The sequence below is a fragment of the Pangasianodon hypophthalmus genome, chromosome 16 (assembly GCF_027358585.1).
Source record: "Pangasianodon hypophthalmus isolate fPanHyp1 chromosome 16, fPanHyp1.pri, whole genome shotgun sequence".
Taxonomy (NCBI): domain Eukaryota; kingdom Metazoa; phylum Chordata; class Actinopteri; order Siluriformes; family Pangasiidae; genus Pangasianodon; species Pangasianodon hypophthalmus.
The window spans coordinates 21,419,427-21,440,652 of NC_069725.1; the positions used below are offsets into that span (position 1 = coordinate 21,419,427).

A 21,226-nucleotide genomic window follows, 5' to 3' on the forward strand; every position below is an offset into this window, starting at 1 on the left:
CATGTTGCACCTGCAATGAAAAAAATACACCATTAGTTTCTTGTCAGATGTGAATTGGTGCATCAGAGAAATTGACTATATATCTGTAAAACGCAGATAAAAACCATATCTTTTGATAAGGCTGAGCCACAAAGCCAGCTACTGTTAACCATTTACATTTATTTACACTATGGCTCCCAGCAGTCACCTGTCTTTTATACTGTAAGGTGTAGAAAAGTGGATCTCATACAGGGGGCCACCAGGGGGCGCCAATGAGAAGGCATGAAAATGTCAATGTGTATGACTACTTAGTAAATTTTAATTAATTTTGTTTATCTATAAAATTTGTTTCACGAAAATCTAAAAATGTGGCACGTCTCTCAAATGAAAGAAAATTAATTGTTAATGTATATAAATGGCATCTTAAATGGCACACAGTACCTATTAATCGACATTATAATTTATAATAATTTAATGTTATATGTAGAATATTTATAACTAAATAATAATAATAATATGTAACATTATAATTATAATAATTTTTTATTCATTATAATTTATAATAATTGTATGTTATAATATGTAAAATTTAATGTTATAATTTAATGTTATAATATATATATATATATATATATATATATATATATATATATATATATATATATATAAATAGATGATATATACAGTAAATGATGAAATGTGACCTGAATAATTAAAATGGAGGTCATCCTGCTGGGCCCTCGAAGCGCTTAGCGCATGCGCACATGTTGCTATGACGACGCGTTCTCACGTTCGCCACAGAAACCAAGGAATGCGGATAATCTGGTAAACTAGCTAGCTACAACTAAATAAAGTTTTAAAACTTTTTAAAAAATACTTTTTATGTCAACAGAGCATCGTAGAGAAGTACAGAACATCACGTTATGTTTTAAAAATAAGACTACAAATCCATTTTATTTCTGGGAAATCACTTTTTAAAATTGTTTGAGAAAGTTAGCCTAGCTCAGTAGATTTAAGACGCACGAGACCTGGCGTGAGGTTACGGTTACGTCACCTGTCTGGTTAAAGTCATCATTTATCTGATCTGTGGAAGAACCTGGCTGCTTGTGGAGTTAGACATCACATCAGAATGGCTTCAGCAGTGTTTCCCCGCCAGAAAACACGATTTCTCCCAGATATCAATGAGAAGAGCCCTGTCAAAGCCAGGTATAGCAACATACCACCAGGAAGACTAGTCAGAAGACTGGTTAGAAGACTAGTTATAAGACTAATTTTAAAATTGTTATAGTTCAAAGACTGTCTAGAAGACTACTTATAGGACTATTATAATTATAAAACTGGTTAGAAGACTAGTTATAAGACTGTTATAGTTATACAGCTGGTTAGAAGACTACTTATAGGAGTGTTATAGTTATAAGACTGGTTAGAAGACTAGTTATAAGACTGTTATAGTTGTAGAATTGGCTAGAAGACTAGTTATAAGTCTGGTTAGAAGATTGTTATAGAAATAAGAATGGTTAGAAGACTAGTTATGAAACTGTCATATTTGTAGAATTGGCAAGAAGAGTAAGAGTCATTGTAAGAAGACTGTTACATAAATAAAACTGGTTAGAAGACTAATTTTAAATTGTTATAGTTCAAAGTCTGGCTAGAAGACTAGTTATAAGACTGTTATAGTTGTAGAATTGGCTAGAAGACTGGTTATGAGTCTGCTATAATTATAATACTGGTTAAAAGAGTAGTTATAGAACTGTTATGATTATCAGACTGGTTATAAGACTAGTTATAAAACTGTTTAGAAGACTACTTATAAAAATGTTATAGATATGAGTCTGGTGAGTATACTAGTTATAAGTCTGTTATAGTTATAAGACTAATTAAAGACAGTTATACTTATAAGACTTGTTAGAAGTCTAGTTATAAGAGAGCTGTAGTTATGAGACTGGTGAGAATACTAGTTATAAGATTGTTATAGTTATAAGACTGGTTAGAAGACTAGTTAGAAGACTGCTATAGGTATAAGACTGGTTAGAAGACTAGTTATAAGACTGTTATAGGTATAAAATGGTTAGAAGACTAGTTATGAGAATGCTTAATTATAAGATTGGTTAGAAGACTAGTAATATGGCTGATATATTTAACTGGTTAGAAGATTAGTTATACCTCTGTTTTAGTTATGAGACTGTTAGAAGACTGGTTTTGAGGTTGTTATATTTCTAAGACTACTCAGAAGACTAGCCTAGTTGTATGACTGTTATTGTGAGACTGGTTGTAAGACTAGTCCCAAAAGTTATAAGGCTGTTGTTGTTGTTGTAGGACTGGTTAGCAGACTAGTTATAAGACAGTTATAGTTATAACCCTGGTTAGAAGACTAGTTACAAGACTGGCTATAAGACTAGTTATAAGTCTGTTATAGTTATTAAATTGGTTAGAGGTTTAGTTATAAGACTGTTATAGTTAGGTCTGACTTCCACTTGCAAAATCCTTCTCTCCTTCCACTTCTGTCTCCCTTAACACATGAAACTTGTTGCTGTGTTCTCTGTACATCCACAAAGTGATTATATCATTACACTCAAATTATTATCTATGTGTAGCTGCTTACTTTATGTGTTTTATTTGATGTCACTAGCCTGCAGAGAAAGGAAGTGAAAAAGCCCAACCGAGGCTCTGGTGAGAGGGAGACGATCCAAACCACCACGATGAATGCTGGTGAAATAGCGCAGTGAGTGTTTATTTGTGGACAGTTAGTGAAGGTCCTACTGTTCCCACTGTTCATCTGTAGTCCTTCAGCTAATGTAAAGTAATAGATATACCGAAGAAAAACTTTAGATAAACATTCAGCACATAACTTGTTGCGTGTTATTATTTGGCCAGTAGATGACGCTGTAGGTCAAGTCAACACACTATATACATGATTTCACAAAGTAACATATGCACATCTTAAACTTTTTGTAGTCAGGAACCTATTCAGTGTTAAAAAAAAACATTTGCAGACTCCTTTATACTTGCAGAAGAGATTTATTTTATAATATATATATATATTACTATTAAACACAAGTGTGTGCTATTATCTTTATTTATTTATTTACTGAAGCAACTACAAATCAGACCTATACACAGTTAAATGGGAATCCTATGTCTCTCACTAGTGACATCACATCCTTTGGTATGAATTAATATCTGAACATACTGTATTTATTAATCTTTGCACAACATAGTTACTTACCTGTATGAGCTACAGAAGCCATATGGAAGGTCATATTTTTGTTTAGGAAAAATAATTATTTTATGTAAGATCTGGGATTTTTTCTTGTGTTCTTATCCATCATAATAAACTGTCTCTTCCTCCAGATTCCGATACAGTCTGCACCAGAATCTTTGCGTGTCCATGCTGCAGGAGGGATTTCCTCGCTCCTTTAAAGAGTTTTTCTCTTTGCTGCAGCGCTGGAAGGCAGACCGTTTAGCTGCAGGTCCGGACAGCAAGCTGTGGCTAACACGCTCTCTGGAGGAGCAACCACACAAACTGGAGAAGCTGAAAGAGCACCTGACCCGTGCTGAGGCTGCTCAAAGAGCCGGTGATGCTACAGCTAGGGAAATTACACTGAACTCTAATGCGATAGAATTAAAATGCAAATCTTTCCTTTCTTTCTCATTCTCTAGATCAGTATGTGGAGGTGTATGAGAGTCATTTGTCCCTGGCGAAGTTTTTCTCAGAGCCAGAGGACATGTGGCTGCGTCGTCATTTTTACAAGCTCAGCCTCGAGGCTGCCCGTGAAGTCAAGATGGACTCCAGCAGGAGGGAGGCTGAGGCCAATGCGCACCTCGCCCACCTGTATTTAGAGCGAGGTAACACAAACATGCACTTGATTCAATTTACTGAACTGTTTCTTTCAAAGTGTTTGTTTTAATGAATTGGAAACAAGTTGACCTAAAGCTAAAAATAGTTTTTGTACCAGAAAGAAAGATGTGACACAATCACCAGAATATTTTGGTGTGTCTCTATTAATGTATAATACCTTAGTTATTATACCTTAGTTATTAATGTATAATAACTAAGGTATAAAACATTATTATATACGAATTATATGAAAATATACCACCCTATTACCACCCAGAAATTGATTATTTTCCTAGAACAGTGCATCCCGTAGTGTTTAAACCACAGCAAATTACCAATAATCACAAGTTTTTGTATATAAAACAACATAACATGCTTTGTATCCATTAGTTGTATTCATATTTACATTTAACGTTGTGAAACATCCGCATAACAAGTTAATTCCTGTTATCACTTACGTTTTAGCAGGTAGAAACAGTCCTTTCCTCAGCAGTCTCCATTTTTCCCCCATCTCTTCATGTTAATAAGACAAATATAATGTTGCTTGTCATGTTACCAAGTCCTGTCCTGAAGACTTTCGCTGGTCAGAAAGCTTAAAGTTACAGCTTTAACTCTGACAGTTAAAAAGCTCTGACACTGGAGACTCCTTCCGTAAATGTTAAATAAACTTCTCCTCACAGAAAACCTCATCATACATGCAGTGCCCACCATGCAGATCCCTAAGAGTGAGTTGTTGCTATAGAAACGATAACGTATAATGACGAGCATTAATATAAACCTGTGAACTATTGTCCGAGCTGCTGTTATAGAAAATTAATCAACACCTCCTTTGGTATAAGAACACAATGAAATACAACACAATTTGGTTGTCCTTTGATTTATAGATTAGAGATATCTTTCTGTGTAAGTATGCCTGTGTGTGTCTCTGTGTTACTGTGTGTTACAGGAGACTTGGAACTTGCGCAGGAGCATTTTGAGATGTTTCACCACCTGGCAGTGGGACAGTCGTGGCAGGACGAGAGCGGACACACACACCTGTTTCGCTCATGTGAAAGTCTCTGCAGGGTTTACACACTGCTGGCACAGAGGCAGCTGCAGTGTAGAGAATACGTAGCGGCTATTCAGCTCCTCAAACAGGCCTACGAGATGACTAAAGAAGGTAAACACACACACACACACACACACACATTAGTCATGAGCCAGTATTTCATTACACAATATACCAAGCTATATTTTGATCACAGTGATGGCAGTGATTAAAAGAAATCTAATAATAATAATAATAATAATAATAATAGTAATAATGAACAATCACATGGTGGAACGAAATACGCACAAACTTTTCTTAATCTTTCCTATTCTGTCTCTTCATCCCTTCTTTAGCAGGTGATAAGAAAATGGAGGGCGAGGCAGCGTACAGACTTGGACTAGCCTATCAGAGCATGGGCAATCAAACAACTGCTAAACAGGTTACTGACCTCATACACACACTCACACACACACACACACACACACACACACACATGCACTCATACATTATCAAACTGTTTTGTTTCGTCAGTTCCTGAACATATTCATGGAGATCTCTACAGCCCTGGGAGACATGGAGAGCCTCGGCAAAGCCTATAAGGCCATTGCTAAATCTCTGGAGAGGTGTGCACACACACACACACACACACACACACACTTTTACGAACAAATTAAAAATATATGATTGTTGATATGGTGAAGATTTCTGTAAGGAGACGTCATTAAATATTTATGGAAGAAGTCTCCAGTGTCCGTGCTTTGTAACAGTAAGACACTTTCCAGTTTCCCTGTAACATGACAAGCTGCATTTTTTTTTTTTTTTTTTTTGGATTATTAACTGGCTGCATCACATCACCCCACTGTTAATGATCTTCCTATAACAGCAGGACTTCAAGTGTTTTATTACTTACATAATATCTCTGTTTGATATTTGATGTTTGTGGTTGTGTGTGTCTTGTAGTGAGGATAAAATAAGTGACGCCATTGAGCATTTACAGAAATATCATGAGGTTTGTCAGGAGAACAATCAGCATGAAAATCTACAGGACGCCTACATGTGTCTGGGCTCCATACACATCTCTCAAGTAAGAAAGAGCACCTCTGTATGTGTGTGTGTGTGTGTGTGTGTGTGTGTGTGTGTGTGCGTGAAAGAGAGAGAGAGAGAATGTGGTTTGTCCTTTGTGGTTGATGTTTTCTCCGCTAATTTGTGTATTATTATTTGTGTGTAGGCTCAGTATGAGCGAAGCTGTGAGTATTTTACCAAGGCCTTTGAGATGGCATGCAGTCTAGACTTGAAACCATGCGTTCAGAAAGCTGAGGTGTGTCTGGGCATTGCCCGAGCTCATTCCGTGCTGAGGGCATACACTACCCACTTGCAGACCAACATGCCAACAAACGTCTGTACACTCATCTCCTGGAAAGAGACACGAGAGGACAAGTTCCACGAGATGCTGCGTGAGTCTGCTGGATCCACACATTGCAGTTAGACTGAGAACTAAAAGGTGCTGATGTGAACGTGCTGGAGCTGGTGCCTTATCTACAATCATTCAACATGTTTTCTCCCCACTGACTATCAAGGACCTCCCTGGCTAACAAAGACCCCACTGAGTAGCGAAAACCCCAAAGGCTAGCATGTGTATTGAATTAAATTCTTGAGTTGCCAAAAAGCACTATAGCCAGAATTCCTTTCCAAGGTTAATAAGAAATAGGATAGATACACACATTTTATTTTTTTTTGTTTGTTTGTTTGGTTTTTTTTCATGTTCATGTCTGTATTAAATACTAGCTTGACCCTGACCTTTCTTATTCTTTTTCCACAGAAGAAATTTGGAAAGGAGAAAACCCAGACCTCTAGCTTTTTCTTCTTTCTTTCTTTCTTTCTTTCTTTCTTTCTTTCTTTTATTTAGTTTGTTTTATTTAATCCACAACAATACTGAAGCGTCAATCATTAGATGAACTTAAAGCATTAAATTCACCCTCCAGGAAGCTGAAGTGTATATCCTGATCACTTAACCTTAGATATCTGTCTCTCTTATTTTGAATCATCTAACTAGAGATAAAGGAAGAGTGGATCAATTTATTCCCCATATTTTAACATCTAATTTATAATATTCCACTGGAAACGCTATTGAATATGCATTGCACATTCTTTCCTTTTTGTATTTTAATAAGAGTACTATCACGCTGAAATGAATTACAGTTATTTCTATTCCTAGTTCTACTCAGTTTCAGGGATTCACTTATCCATAGCTATTAACAATATGAACAATATTTATTAAAAACTATTGTTCATGTTTATTAGAGAAACTGAATCAACCATATAAAGTTTCATGTTGGAAATAATCATTTTAATAGATAGCCTAATTCTATTATTTGTTAATGTCTCTTCTTCTTTGATATATTTTTTTCTGTTATTGGAGTTATATAAGTGACCAACAGGGGGCAAAATTACATAAAAATATGTTTTAGGCTGTGGTGCATTGAACAGGAAATTTAAATCACAAATAAATAAATAAATAAATAAATGAAAAATCATCCAGTCAACATCCGTTAGAGTGAGTAATTAGGCTGTTATGAGAAGATGTAGAAATAATGAGTATATCAGAAAGAAACTGTACAGAAAACCAGACAAAACAGCAAAATGAACATTCCTGTTAAGTGAAGCATGAAATTGAATTGTGTAAGAAATGCAGAGGTTATGAAATATTCAACGCAGACATGAAGAAATGATTATTGCAACATTCAGGTGCTTTCTGAATTAGTTATATAAAACATACACATAAAATGGGGTGATATGTAAAAATAATAATAAAAGCATTTAACACAATTCCTCGTACACATGAGGCATTTCATCTATGTACAGTCTTCAGTTAACTGATTTTTATGATTTATCACAATAATATGTTTATAATTTTAGACAGTACACAGTTTTAATGGTTTGTTTTCTTTCCTCTTCTTTTTTTTTTTTTATAACTTACACAGTATTCTTAAAAGACTTATTATTAATAGTAGCAGTTACACACCATCCATTTATGCACCACTTTATTTCCGGCCAGGTTTATTTCAAGCCAAGTCAACTGTCATTTAGGTATAAACTTGGGACTAGGTTTATAAAATTCAGGTTGCCATATGTGCCAGTATGCTGCCCATGTTGGAATCTTTGGTTTTTAGATACATGTCCTGTTGTTGTTTAGTGATTTCTGTAACTGTAAGGTTTGACATTAATAGATTTGTGCAAATGTCATATTTAATTGTCTTAAACTGTGATAGTGACTGGTGTTTGGACCCCTTCCACATTCCTTAATGGCGCAACAGATGTCTTCTGATGATGCAATATCCTTCTGTATTTTCCACACCCCAGGCGTACAGGAAAGGGGTCAGGCTCTTGTCAGGGGAAAAAAAATGTTTCTCAATGTCTTAAAAAAAAATAGACTGATGGAAGAATCCTCTGATGGATGGTTCTTTAACCATTTTTGTTGGAGCTACATGGAAGAACCATTTCCCACCAAAAAGAACCATAATGCAAGTGTTGATGGGAAGGGGTTCTTCAGTTTATTGTGACAGCATGGAAAAAATGATTAAAGAGCCGAGCCCATAACGAAAATTTCTATCAGTCGTCCTAGTGGTGCAGCAGAAAAGCGTTCACTCTACCATGGGAAGATGGTATTTCTGGTTTAATTAGCGTGTGAGTTCATTATTGTTAAGGATATATTTCCTAAATTTACCCTTGGTTCAGTAAGAAATAAAACACATGGTGGCATGCTGTTATAGGAAAATAATCAGTGACATGAAACATAGTTACTGTTACCACCCCAAAATTTTCCAATAACAGCATGTTCCAGAAGTGTTTTATTCCTCTTATACAATAGCAATCTGCCAATGCTAGCATTGTTTTATTTATTAAATAACAATATGCCATATTTTGTATCCATTTATAGATACACTGAATGTTGTGAAACGTCAAGTTAGTTCCTGTTATCACTTACATTAAAGCAGCTGTAAATAGCTGTTTTTCTCACCAGCCACACTTTAGTCTTTCTTGACTTTAATAAGACAACAGAAATCAGGTTGTCATGTTAACAAAAAAATTCTCGAGTCGGAAAGATGTCGGAACAGCCTTACCTCCTGACTGTTACAAAGTGCTGACACTGGAGACTCATTCCATAAATGTTACATAAACATCTCCTTACAGAAAACACCACATCAGTAATTACACACAATTAAATTATAACAGTTGATGTTATACAAAAATGAGTCAATACCTTTTAAACCAATCAGAATTGAGAATTCAGTAACACTGCAGCATAAAGTGTATTAAGATTTTTATTGCTACAGTTGTTTAGAAAATTGTGTACTGTAATCATTGGGACGTTTGTGTTACTTGTTAAGGTAAGAATTTCATTGTACTGCTGCTTGCATAGTGCTATAAAGCTAGCTTTGAGGTGAAGTTGACACATCCGCTCCAATCTGGCAACCCGGTCATTATTTCAGAGAGCGCGTGAATGTAGGGGCACATCAGCGCGCGCTCCCACGGAGCACACTCGCAGCCTCAGCAAGCCGCTCTTGCAACATGTTAATGAGGAGAGGATATAAGAGGAGCAACCGCTAAACATCTCGTTTTTACGGTAAGTCTACTGATGCATTTTGAATTTGAGTGCGGATTAAACTTCAGTGTTATTCACATGCACTGTTAGTTAGGTTATAAGGCTTCATAGGGGTTCATAGGGCTATTATAAGGTTCAGTGATGGCAATGAAGTGCATCTTACAGGTAAGATACCAACCTGTTTCCTCAAGGGAGGCATCTTCTGCACCTTTAGTGTGCACCTTCTACTAAAGTCCACTGACCACTGAAGTACCTTTAAAGCATGACCCTAAAAGCTAATTAAAGGTGCATCACATGCAAGTATATAAAAATATATACTAAAGGTACAGAAGATAGTACCCTTGATGGTACCACAACAGCTACCTGTACAGTTTGGTACCTTTGTTTCTGAGAGTGTACTGTATATAAATCAGTGTATTGATAATTGTGATATAAGCTGTATGAGTTATCGTTTATTCTACCAAATGAGCTGAACAGTTTAGTACTGCGGTTCTCAAAGTGGGATATGGGGACCACCAGGGTAGGTGAAGAATAGTCAAGGGGTTTCTTCTTGGGGTTATTCTTGTAAGTTTGTTACAGTGCTGGCAATCACAACCCATTATCATCATCATCATCAACATCATCAACATTATTCATATAAGTTATTATATTTATTATCAAGTTTTTATAGATAGTGGCCTATATTTCGAACTGAAATTTGGGGTTTGGATTTTTAATGATGACTGAATCACTTCAAAAAGCAAAGCTGTCTTCAGCAGGCATTTCACACAATTGAGTCACAGAACTTGATAAGTAATAAGTATGCTCATCTACACACTCTTTATTGCTCTGAATAATTTGACTCTGCTTCACATGGTTGATTAGTTTCCCATAACAGCATGTCCTGTGGTGTTTTATTTCTTTTATTTAATTCGTGCGTAACGTTTCAGTGACTATCTCAATCCTACACTCTTTTTTTCTTGCTGCTCATGCTTTTACTCTTTGCACTGATGAAACACGGGCATATAATTTGCTTTTATAATCTTGAAAGACAACGTTTTTTCATGATACTTTCCCTATTATGAAGTGAAGAATTGATTACAGGGATAAAGCAATTTGGTGCCTTTGTTTTGTTCCTGTTGTTTCTCTGTAATTCACATTGTTCTTGGCAAGAACTGGGCACTGGGCGAGTTATTTATGAAGAGTGCTTGGACCCCGCAGATCGCGTCTTACAGCTATGCTTGTTGATTTCTTACAGATATTAGCCTTTACTAATGGTCACATCCAAAATGTCAAAAGGAAACAGACCTATAAGTAATTTAAACTTGGTCCTAATGTGTTTTGTAGGTGGAAATTTCAGGAAAAAAATGCTCCATAAATAGGGAAAATATTATATGTATGTATGTAATATGACTATATCCTAACATTTTACTAGATGGATTATGTTTAGTGGGGGTCGATGTCATTTATTTTAATGTTAAAAGCATCCCTGGCTGTAAAACATTTGTGAACCTCATGTCTAGTATTCTAAAACGCGTCCTACTGCACATCACTGTGTAAAATCCCTATTTCCTGTGTTATGTAGTCCAATTAAATGGGAATTACAAGCCATTTGGGATTCAGCCTAAATACATGTACATCCTCTCTACAGTAATAATGTTGAGGAACTTGGGGTCTGTGTTATTAGATATGTTTCCCATTTCATTAAGAAGTCATGGCCATGGTTCTCAAAGTGAGATCCGGAGCATAGCCAGGGGGTCCGTGACATTTTATTTCATTACAGCGGAGGAAATTGTTGTGATTTCCATCACTGTAACTACATAAAATGTCACCACTGTCAAATTTATTACATGATTAACAATCATTTAATAATAGTTGTTATATCATATTATTATATGTATTGTTGAGTTCTGAGAAGTTTTTGATTCACTTTGGTTAAAATGGTTTAATCCAAAAGCAATTGAGCCTATAAATATAATACCGTAATGACAATTTTAATAAACAATTTATTCTGGGAGAGGAAAATTCCGCTTTCTGGCTCCAACAAATAGCCAAAATATTATTGTGCACATTTGAATAATGATATTCATATTTGGATTGTGAATACTTGGACTGTGCTCATAAACAAACAAAAGATTCAACTTTATTTGAAATATTTTATACATAAAAGTCCTGAGAAACCCCTGATAAGTGCTGTGCAGCTGAGTGTTTTTCACTATTCCTTATTTCTCTGGCCTGTAAGAGAGATATAAACTTACTGTGAAGTAAGACTGATTGTCTTCTTGGACGGTTTCGATTTAATGTTAATGCAAAATAGAAATACGTTGTGATGGTGTTGCTCGGTTCATGTGTTTGCTGCTTGGCCACGGTTCCTTTGCAAAAGCTCATGATCTGAAATATTACACAATGAAACAGTACAACACTGTTTGGTGCTGTAGACTCCATTTGTGCAACGTCCACCAGTTTCAAGGACGCAGTGGACAGAAATCACAGGTGCTCAGGAGGCTCTTTACCCAGTCTCTACCACAGGACATAGTTTCCCTGCCAGGCAGCTGTCTGTGATATAAATAGGTGCTGTGTGCTACTTTTGGACACCCGCTTTCACATGTTGTTTTGCTTTATTCCACATTTACAGTCTTTTTAAGTCATTTAAATTGGCTATTATTTGTAATATGAATGATTAAGTTCAATAAACAGTAAAAAACAACATTATTTTGGATTAGATGGTCAAACAGGATAAAATATTCCCTGATAAAACATCAGATGGCACTTGTTACATGAAGTAACTATAACCAGAGCTGTCATTTCCCCGATGGAGCTTTAATAAAAATAAAACCTGTTGATTAACAATGTGAAATGTGTATTTATACCACAGCACTATTGAATTCTCCAATCTGATTGGTCAGAAGGTGTTGGGGATTTATATGTTGGATACTCTGCATAATCTAAACCTAATAATAAACAAAATAAAAAGTGCGTTGTTATTTAACAAACAAAACGTTAATAATAAGGACAATCGTTGATATGGTGAGGAGATATTCAACATTTATGAAAGGAGTCTCCAGTGTCAGCACTTTATAGTCTTCAGGACAGAAGGTTTGGTGTTTTGCGGCTTCTTACCAACATGACCAGCTGCATTTTAACCTAAAAAGAGAGATAATAGAGAGGTTGGTGAAGAAGCAAGTTATAAGTGATAGCAGGAACTAACTTGTTTCACAGATGATCCACAACATTAAAAGTAACTTTAAATGGATAAAAATATACAATGTGTCATTGATTAATCAATAACATAGCAATTTGCAGTGGTGTGAGAGGAATGAAATACTTCAGCATGTGCTGTTATAAGAAAATAATTTACTTCATGGTAGTAAAAATAACATCCCCTCAACATTGATTATTTTCCTAGAACAGCACACTCCCAAGTGTTTTATTCCTTATGTGGCTAGGAGTGACCCATGTGAACAAAATTATTTCAGAAAATATATAATGTATCTATTTTAAACATGTATAAGTATATGAATGTATGTAAGTGGATAACATGAATTCAAAGAATTTGAAAAAGCAAAACAAGGCAGAAAAACAATTTGCACTTTGTCTTGTTCCTTTTGTTTTTCTACATTGACAGTTTGGTTTATGATGTTTGTGAAACAGTCAGAAAAAAAAAGACTTGCCCCTTTTAGCTGTCCACTGAAGGAGGAAACGAGCCACTACAATAGTAATATATACAGGCGCCCACTCTGTGTGTACTACGGCTGGGACGGATTTGTAGAACAAATGCCGGTGGCCAGATTTAAGCCATTGTCAGTGCAGTTAGAAATGGTGCAAAGACTGCCAAGTGTAAATAACAAGAGCGACAGAGTAGGAGAACAAAAAAAAAACCAGAGAAAGATAAGATCCTGTGAGATATGGGTACAGGTAATCAAGTAACAGCAAGGCAACCAGAGAGAATAATAACAGATAGGATCAGAAAACATATGTAGATGTGTCAAAATGAACTAACAGTTACGTCTCGAGGAAGGAATACGGAGCTGTATATGAGCAACTGATAGAGGAGCTGGAGTGAGGAAGAAAGGAAACGCTTGTTTATAGCTGCTGTATAGGTGATAAAAACATAGGTGATAAAAAGGAATGAACTTGTTTGATGGATGTTCCACAACATTAAATGTAGCTGTAAATGTATCATATGTACTTTTATGGAAGGAGTCTCCAATGTCAGAGCTTTGTAACAGTCAGTAAGTTTTCCGCCATGTGAAAGTCTTCAGGACAGAAGTGTTTACGCTTTATGGTTTCTCTGTGCCATGAAAAGCTGTTTGTTTTGTTTGTTTGTTTGGTTTTTGTCTTTTTCACTTCAAGAAAGTGAAAAGCAAGACGTTGATGAGGGAACGACTTGTTTCATGGATGTTCCACACCATTAAATGTAGCTATAAATGGATAAAAAAATAGAATGTTCTCTAATAAATAAAAAGAATTGTAAACATTGGTGAATTGTTTTGGTATAAGGGGAATAAAACACTTCAGGAAATGCTGTTAGAGGAAAACTTCACGGTGGTAACAGTGACTCTGCTTCACATCGTTGATTATTTTCCTATAACATTAGGTCCTGTGGTGTTTTATTCCATATTAATTTGTATGTAACGTTTCAGTGACTATCTCAATCCTACACTTTTTTTATCTTGTTGCTCAAGCTAGTAGTTCCTGCTCATGCTTTTTCTCATTGCGCTGATGAAGCACGGCTATGTAATTTGCTTTTATAATCTTGAAAGACAAAGATTTTTCATGATACGGTCCCTATTATGCATCGCCTGGCCATTTCTGTTCAGACAGAGCTCTTGAAGTGAAGAATTGATTACAGGGATAAAGCAATTTGGTGCCTTTGTTTTGTTCCTATCGTTTCTCTGTAATTCACGTTGTTCTTGCAAAAGCTGTTTGTGTGTATGTGTGTGTGTGGTGTGTGTGCGTGTGTGTGGGCTAATGAGGGAGTGGCTCCTGTTTTCACAGTGATATATGGTGTAGTTATAATGTTAGGGGATACAACAAAGGCCTTGTATTTATGATGCTTCAGCAGGTCCAATTTAAACAATTAAAAAGAGCTCACTTTTCGTGCCTAGTTTTGCGTTTTATATTGAATTATTGATTTATTGATCTTTGTGGGCAGCATTCAGAACATGCTGCATTACCAAAGAATGCCATTTGTTTATTTCTTGAAGTCTCTGGGAACATTGAGCCTTTAGGGGCATTCTTCTAAAGCAAAAAATACAGAAATCTGAGAATCTGGAGGAAACAAACAGAGCATCGTTCCAACCCGGCTCTCTAATCTTTATTTGTGTTATCTCAAAATCTTCAGGGTATATTGCGTACATTATACACATACAGATCAAGAGAAGTGGTTATATCATGTCAAGTCACCAGTGACTTGATACTGCAATACTGCCATATAAGAGACCACTATGAGTCATTTAGTTATTCTTTTTTGTAGGGCAAGCCATTTTTCCAGAAAAACTTATTGCTTGTCCTTGTTGTCATTAAAATTCATTCAACGCTTTCTTTTCTAGGTGGACTTATTACAAACAATGCTGTGAACTTGTTTCTTTTATAAAGCCATAAAAGACTGGCATGAGGGAAAAGATACCTGTGCTAGTTCCAACATTTATTTAGAATTATTTCAGCTTGTAATATCATTATATTGATTAGAAAGACAGTTTTTATTGTCATTGTAGATATATATGTGTACAGTTAAGATGCAACGCAATGCGACTGTCTGTATCTGTATCTGTATTTGGATTTAAACCCAAAGTGGGTGTGGCCTAAATGCAGTAGAAATGTCAGCACTGCTAGCATGGTCGGCTAATTTTGTCTATGTTCTACATCAATCGAGGTCATAATTAGTCTCGAATAGACAAGTGAGATGTTGTTTTTTTTTAAATCATGTTTGCAGAGTTATTATTTATGGTTGCATCTGCCTGCAATATTTTCTAACGAATTTAGTTCCATTTAGTTCCATTTCCCTAACTATAAACAAACTAGTAGTCTAATTTAAACCAGGCAATTACTAAGAACAAGCAATTATGAGAAATTACTAAGGTTCAATAGCAAGCATTAAGCTTATATTCACAAATCATAAAGCTAGCATAAAGCTGGAGTATACAGTATGTGGAGTATAAGTTCACAAGCTGGCACGTAGCTAAAAATACGAACACCAAAAACTAGCAGTATGCTGTATTATCCTAAGTTCAAAGCTGGCACAAAGCTGCAAACTTACAGCATACAAAGCTAACATAAAGGTGAGATATATGAAAGTTGGTGTTGGCTTTTAACAGGACTGATGTACTGGGCTCAAACGAGGCCACCATTATCATCCGCAGTCTACTACACTGTTGTAAGCGATAACCGATCTGCCAATCCCCATGCTGGATTTGTTTCTCTTCCAGGAAATCCTAAACAAGTAATAGAGAAAGGGGAGCAGAATGAGAGAGAGATACACACACGTATACACAGAAAACCAAAAATACTACCAGGGACGTAACATTGTTAACGGAGGCTTTGTTTGTCCCATGATGTGCTCACTCACTTCTGTATGAAGGTAAAAACCTCCATCTTGTGCAACTTTTTTGGTCTGACGCACCCCTCTACGCTCATCCAGTTGCCTTGTGAACCTTTCTGGAAAGCTTTCTTTTAAAAAAAAAACCTGATTAGTGAGCCTCCTGTTTGTATCTGTATTTGTATCTGTTTAATACATGTTATCTGTTCATTCAAATAATTTATTACATCCCTAGTGTACAGCACAGTGAAATACTTTTCTTCACATATCCCAGCTTGGAAGGAAGTCGGGGTCAGAATGCTGGGTCAGAAAGGTTACCGCACTGCTGTAGAAGCTGAATTTTAAAGATGCTCAAGGGCCCAACAGTGGCAGCGTGACAGCGCTGAGATGTGAGCTCTCACTCTTCTGAGCCACATCTCAGAACTACAGCAGCTGAGAATAAACCCTTCAGGAGTTACTGCACAGTGTAATAGACTGTGATAGCAAACATCCAGTTATTTTCACACATTTACATTATATTAGGTGCTTTTTTTTAGGGCAGTTTGTTATCCAATTGAGTTTGTGTGTTTTGGTTTGGTTAAGCCCTTAAGGCTGATATGTAGAATCCTATAACAGAGGGGTTCTGAGAAGGTTCCAAGAAAAACACTTAGCTAGCCAAAGTAATCATAAGAGTGTACATAATGATCATTTCCTACGCATTTACCATGTCATTTCATACTGCATTGATAAATTGATTACTTTTTTTGCCTTCTTAACTGCCTGCTGATTTTTCAAACTTTTGAACATTCTCATCTGGTGAACAGAATTGTGAGATTATGATTGCTAAGAAGGATACAAACAATGCTGCATTGAAAAAAAAATCCAGGATGGCTGTCTTTATTCTGCTTTCCATCTGAGACAGTATTTATTTTGGAAACACAGAGATTCAGGCTAAGTAGGCAGCTTCGTCTTGAGTAGAACACAAGAGTAGTGACATTTTGAAGAGTTCATAAGCCAGGGCACATTTAAGATAAGATGAGATGAGATAAGATAAGATAAGATAAGATAAGATAAACTTTATTGATCCCACAGTGGCGAAATTCACTTATCACAGCAGCTCACAGACAGTTAAAGTGCAGGAAGAAAGAAGAGGAAGGAAGAAAGAAAAGTTAAAACTATATATACACCTTAGGAATAATAAAAGAAATAAAATTATATAAAAAGTATAAAATATTGCACATTATTGCACATTATTTTAAATTTTTACTAATCTCCTGACCCACATTGATTCAGGAAGGACCTTTTCATTAACTGTTTAGTTCAGTGAAGTGTAGTAGAGCTGGAAACACAACAAAATATAGTATGTAGTACACAAGCTTACTATTACTCTTACTGTTATTGATACTTTCATATACGCAGCTACTGAAGAGGTAGGTTTCATCAATAAACGCAGCCAAGAACCAAGCATGCGGCTCGGAAATTGTAGTCAGTTCATAACGTAAGACTTTTTTAGTCAGTCCATAACGTACAACTTAACCACGTTAGTCTTTACCCCTGTAACTCATTCCCGCCTTCATGCTAAACCACACCCCTGACCAACTGTAGACCTTTTCCTGCAGCTCATTGGCCAACATTGGGACTATATTCACCACTAAAGTGTTGTTTTGTTAACTACGTCGGCACAAGATGGCTGCCGCATGTATGCTGTGGTTGTTTGGAGTGACGTTTGTGCACACCCTCAGAAATGATCGCTACATTTTGCGTTGTGCCATACCAATGTAAACAGTGTAGGCAGTATAGCGTCATGTGACTGAATAAATAAAGTAGTTTTGGGTCTCAAATCGCATACTTATGTACTATCATAGAACTTTAGTGAGTACTAACACTAACCGATTTTCCTGCTGTGGTTGGGGCTTTAATTTTAAAAACCTCTCATGTAGCCTTCAAACCTACCAAATGTTCTGTCTTGCATACTAGCTTTTTTTTTTAACTACTTCATATGAAATCTTTGTAACTACTGTGCATGGAATCGCTAAACTCAATCAAAGGTTTGACCTGATTTGGCACTGACACACCATCTAGTGGATGTCGCTTTAATCCCCCAGGTGTACATAAGATACGCAGGCAAGTGTGTGAAATATGTGAAGTATGTGTGTGTCACTTGAGTTGCCACTGCTTCTGCAAAGTTTTTCTCCTGCTGGTGAATATGTCATGTTCTGAAAAAGCTCATTGTGTTGCAGAGTTTAAAATCGTTAAGATCCTGAAGCTTGTAGCCAGAAAAGTGTACAAAAGCTATGTGCTGAGCCTGAGATTACTGAGGAGTACACATGGTTCTAATTGGTAATGCTGTGTAGTGGTTCACGGTGCAGTGTTGTATACGTTAAGCCTTCAGAAATGATTTCTACACTGTAACAAGGTTGGAGATGGAGACTTTCTTTAAAATATCCAGCAGGCAGTTAAAGATAATGTTGTGCAGAAAGAATTGCCTTAATGTTATATTAATATGTCTCTATTTAGCCTATTGTGCTGGCTAGTTAGCTAAATTTGGATCCCCTTTGAATCCATCACCTGTCAAGATTTTCTTTTTGACCACTTTGTGTCTTCAATTATCAACACCGTTACAAGCCATTTATTTGGAGGGTCCATTCATACAGTGTTTTGTCTGTGACACGGAAATATGCGTCAGTCAGGAAGCGGACATGAAACAGCTCTTTTTAGTGAGTACTCGGGTGAGCTGGTGCATGTCCGAGCGTACAAGACTATTTCTGGCATTAATAATGGGAAAATAAGCAAGCTCGTAGTTACTCACCAGCAGACAGAAACGTGAAGGAAGGCCATGCAGCGGCTTATCAGCACTCATCCACAAACGCAGGGAGGATCGAGTCAGTTACTTCGCCTGGAGCAGAAAAGCAGTATATAATGCATTAGTTCTAGCTCTACTTCTGACGTTCTTACGAATTCATTACATTTGGTTTTAACTTGGGTGAAAAATAGAGTGGTTGCTCATCACCACTCATCACTGAGTTGGAATCATGCTGTTCATTTATTAATCAGGTTACAAATGAATTCAGATTTGCATGTTCCATTACCACTCAAAACCCACATCATCTCATGTTCAAGTAGTAGCGGAAGCTAAGGTACTTGTTGAGGACTGTCTTTTGTATCTGTGCAACAATGGCTTATTTTTAACCCGAACGCTGCTAGGCGAGCAGCCCAGTGGCGGAGGAGGAAGATGGCCCTTCTTTCCCTTCATCCTTCTTTGCATCCTTCCTGGGCTTTAGAAGCTCCTAGTTCCCCCTCAGAGTAAAAATAACCCTCCCGCGACTCTGAGCACTGACGCAGAGTGGAGACACACCAGCACACCGCATCTATTGTGGCTTATGCGGCTGATATTATCAGGATTATACTTAGGTCTGTAATCAAACAAAAACCTTGTCTATGATCCATACTGATTGGAGAGTTATTTGTCAACAATGCGACAATTTTCAGAGCTCACTGCTGCCTGTTGCGTGACTTACAAGTAAGGAATAAAATATTTCGGAGCATGATGTTAATCATAATCAGTGACAGGATGGTGTGGGAGTTGATTATTTTCCAATAACAGCACGTTCCAAAGTACCTTTTATACCATAGCAATTTGCCAATGATTAGAATTTTTTAATTTATTAATGAATGCTATGTCATGCTTTTAACCATTTATAGTTACAGATGTTGTAGAAACAAGTTAGTTCCTGTTATCTCTTACATTATGGCAGTTATAAACAGTTATTTGTTCTCGCGCCAGCTTCTGTTTTTCTCTCTGGCTTGCAAAATAATAACCCGAAGCTTGTCATGTTACAGAGCAACTGTTACAAAGAGAGTGTTACAAAACGCTGACACTGGAGACTCCTTCCGTAAAGGTTAAACGTCCCCTTACAGAAATCTTCACCATACTGACAATTATACATTTTTCTTTATTTAATAACATTTTTTTAATCCTGATTATTATATGCTTTAGATTTTGTGGAGCATCCAGTCCAGTCCCTGTGGAACTACTGTCAGAGCTGCTGTTATAGAATATTAATCAACATCTTCTGACAAATGAGATATGAGATTCAACAGCGCTGTGGTATAAAATTTCCTTCAGCCCATCAAACCCCCCCAACTAAGACATCTTTAAAATGATATGATTATGGCTCCTTTAAACCTAATTTGTTATTGCTCCATAGAATTGCCCTCGAATCTTTTGCTCATTTGATGGACAAACTTTTTGCTCTCTTTTCTTCATTTGTATGTTTTTTTTTGTTTTTTTTTTAGTTCAAAATATATCCCCCCATCCACCTCCCACTGCTGCTGCTGTATTGGTGGTCTCTAAGACCTGGTCTCTCAGGGAAGATAATTTAGTAATAAGTCTCAGCTCCCAAAAATACACACACAATTTATTCAGAGGATTCTTTTATCTGTAGGGTTGAAAACCCTGCCGTTTGTTGAGTTGATATTTCCCATGTTGAAACAGGGCCTCTGCTTCCCAGTCCCCAGTGTTCTTGACCTTTAACCTGCAGTAGTGAACGGCCCACGCAGTGCCTCGTGGGATTGGCAGAGGTCATGTGATCCAGCTCGGTTTCCTGTTTCCAACATGCAACAGTTCTCCAAGCATGCAGCTCTCCCTACATTCTTGTAGACAAACACTCCTCGCTCATAGTATACACAGATAATTGCTAAAAGCAAAATGCCCGAGGAGACTGAATCATTTTAAGAGACCCTTTGTGATGATGGAGTTTCGGAAGAATGGTTAACTGGATTAACTGAACTGTAATGCACAAAATGAATACTCATTACGATCGATTTTTCTCATAGTCAAGTCTTCAGTATTGGTGTTTTTTTTTTCAAATTGTGATGAGTAGCTTACAAGTGAAGCAGAATCCTTGATTTGAGGTGAGACGCCAGTGAAGCCGCCATGTTGTAACTACCATCACTGTTATATCAGTATCTCACTAAAAATATTTCAGCTTCAATGCCAAGTCTCATTGGACTTATGAGGATTTGTTGGTATCATTAGTACTTTTTTGGAGTACCAATGTGATATTTCTTACCACACTGAAAAAAAATGAATCAAACAAAAAAAAGGCATAAAGGCAAAAGGCAAAAAAAAAATTTTTTTGTTCACTTAAGCAAAACTAAAAAAAACAAGAAGTTGATAGTTGTTTCAGGTTTTCTTTTTTCTTCCAGTGCATATACCACAGTACTGTTGAGTTCTCGATTGTGATTGGTCAGTCGAGAAGAGAAGTATTTAGCAAAGAA

The 21,226-nt window shown here is 36.5% G+C and overlaps 2 protein-coding genes across 3 annotated transcripts in view; both read left to right on the forward strand.

Moving 5' to 3' along the window:
- The first annotated feature begins 776 nt into the window (after positions 1-776).
- Positions 777-8,758, forward strand: ttc29 (tetratricopeptide repeat domain 29). Of its 2 annotated transcripts, none has more exons than XM_026921100.3 (10): positions 777-1,185; positions 2,609-2,701; positions 3,331-3,554; positions 3,640-3,825; positions 4,764-4,976; positions 5,201-5,286; positions 5,379-5,470; positions 5,808-5,931; positions 6,076-6,301; positions 6,667-8,758. In XM_026921100.3, exons 1-10 carry the CDS (start codon positions 1,109-1,111, stop codon positions 6,699-6,701), a joined length of 1,356 nt encoding a protein of 451 aa, XP_026776901.1. In that variant the 5' UTR covers positions 777-1,108; the 3' UTR covers positions 6,702-8,758. The 2 variants fall into 2 exon arrangements, with proteins under 2 accessions (XP_026776901.1, XP_034167575.1); XM_034311684.2 differs by having other exon boundaries at positions 5,204-5,286.
- Positions 8,759-9,319: 561 nt separating this feature from the next.
- The window catches only part of calcrl2 (calcitonin receptor-like 2), a 28,144-nt gene continuing 16,237 nt past the window's right edge, over positions 9,320-21,226 (forward strand). Inside the window, exon 1 of the mRNA XM_026921199.3 lies at positions 9,320-9,471. The gene's annotated coding sequence lies outside the window, so the exon portion shown is untranslated. The remainder of the gene's footprint in view (positions 9,472-21,226) is intronic.

Coding starts and splice junctions, on each gene's coding strand:
- ttc29 (XM_026921100.3), top strand. CDS start 1,109: ATGGCTTCAGCAGTGTTTCCCCGCCAGAAAACACGATTTCTCCCAGAT. Junction 5,932..6,075: donor GCTCCATACACATCTCTCAA/GTAAGAAAGAGC, acceptor ATTTGTGTGTAG/GCTCAGTATGAGCGAAGCTG. Junction 6,302..6,666: donor CAAGTTCCACGAGATGCTGC/GTGAGTCTGCTG, acceptor CTTTTTCCACAG/AAGAAATTTGGAAAGGAGAA.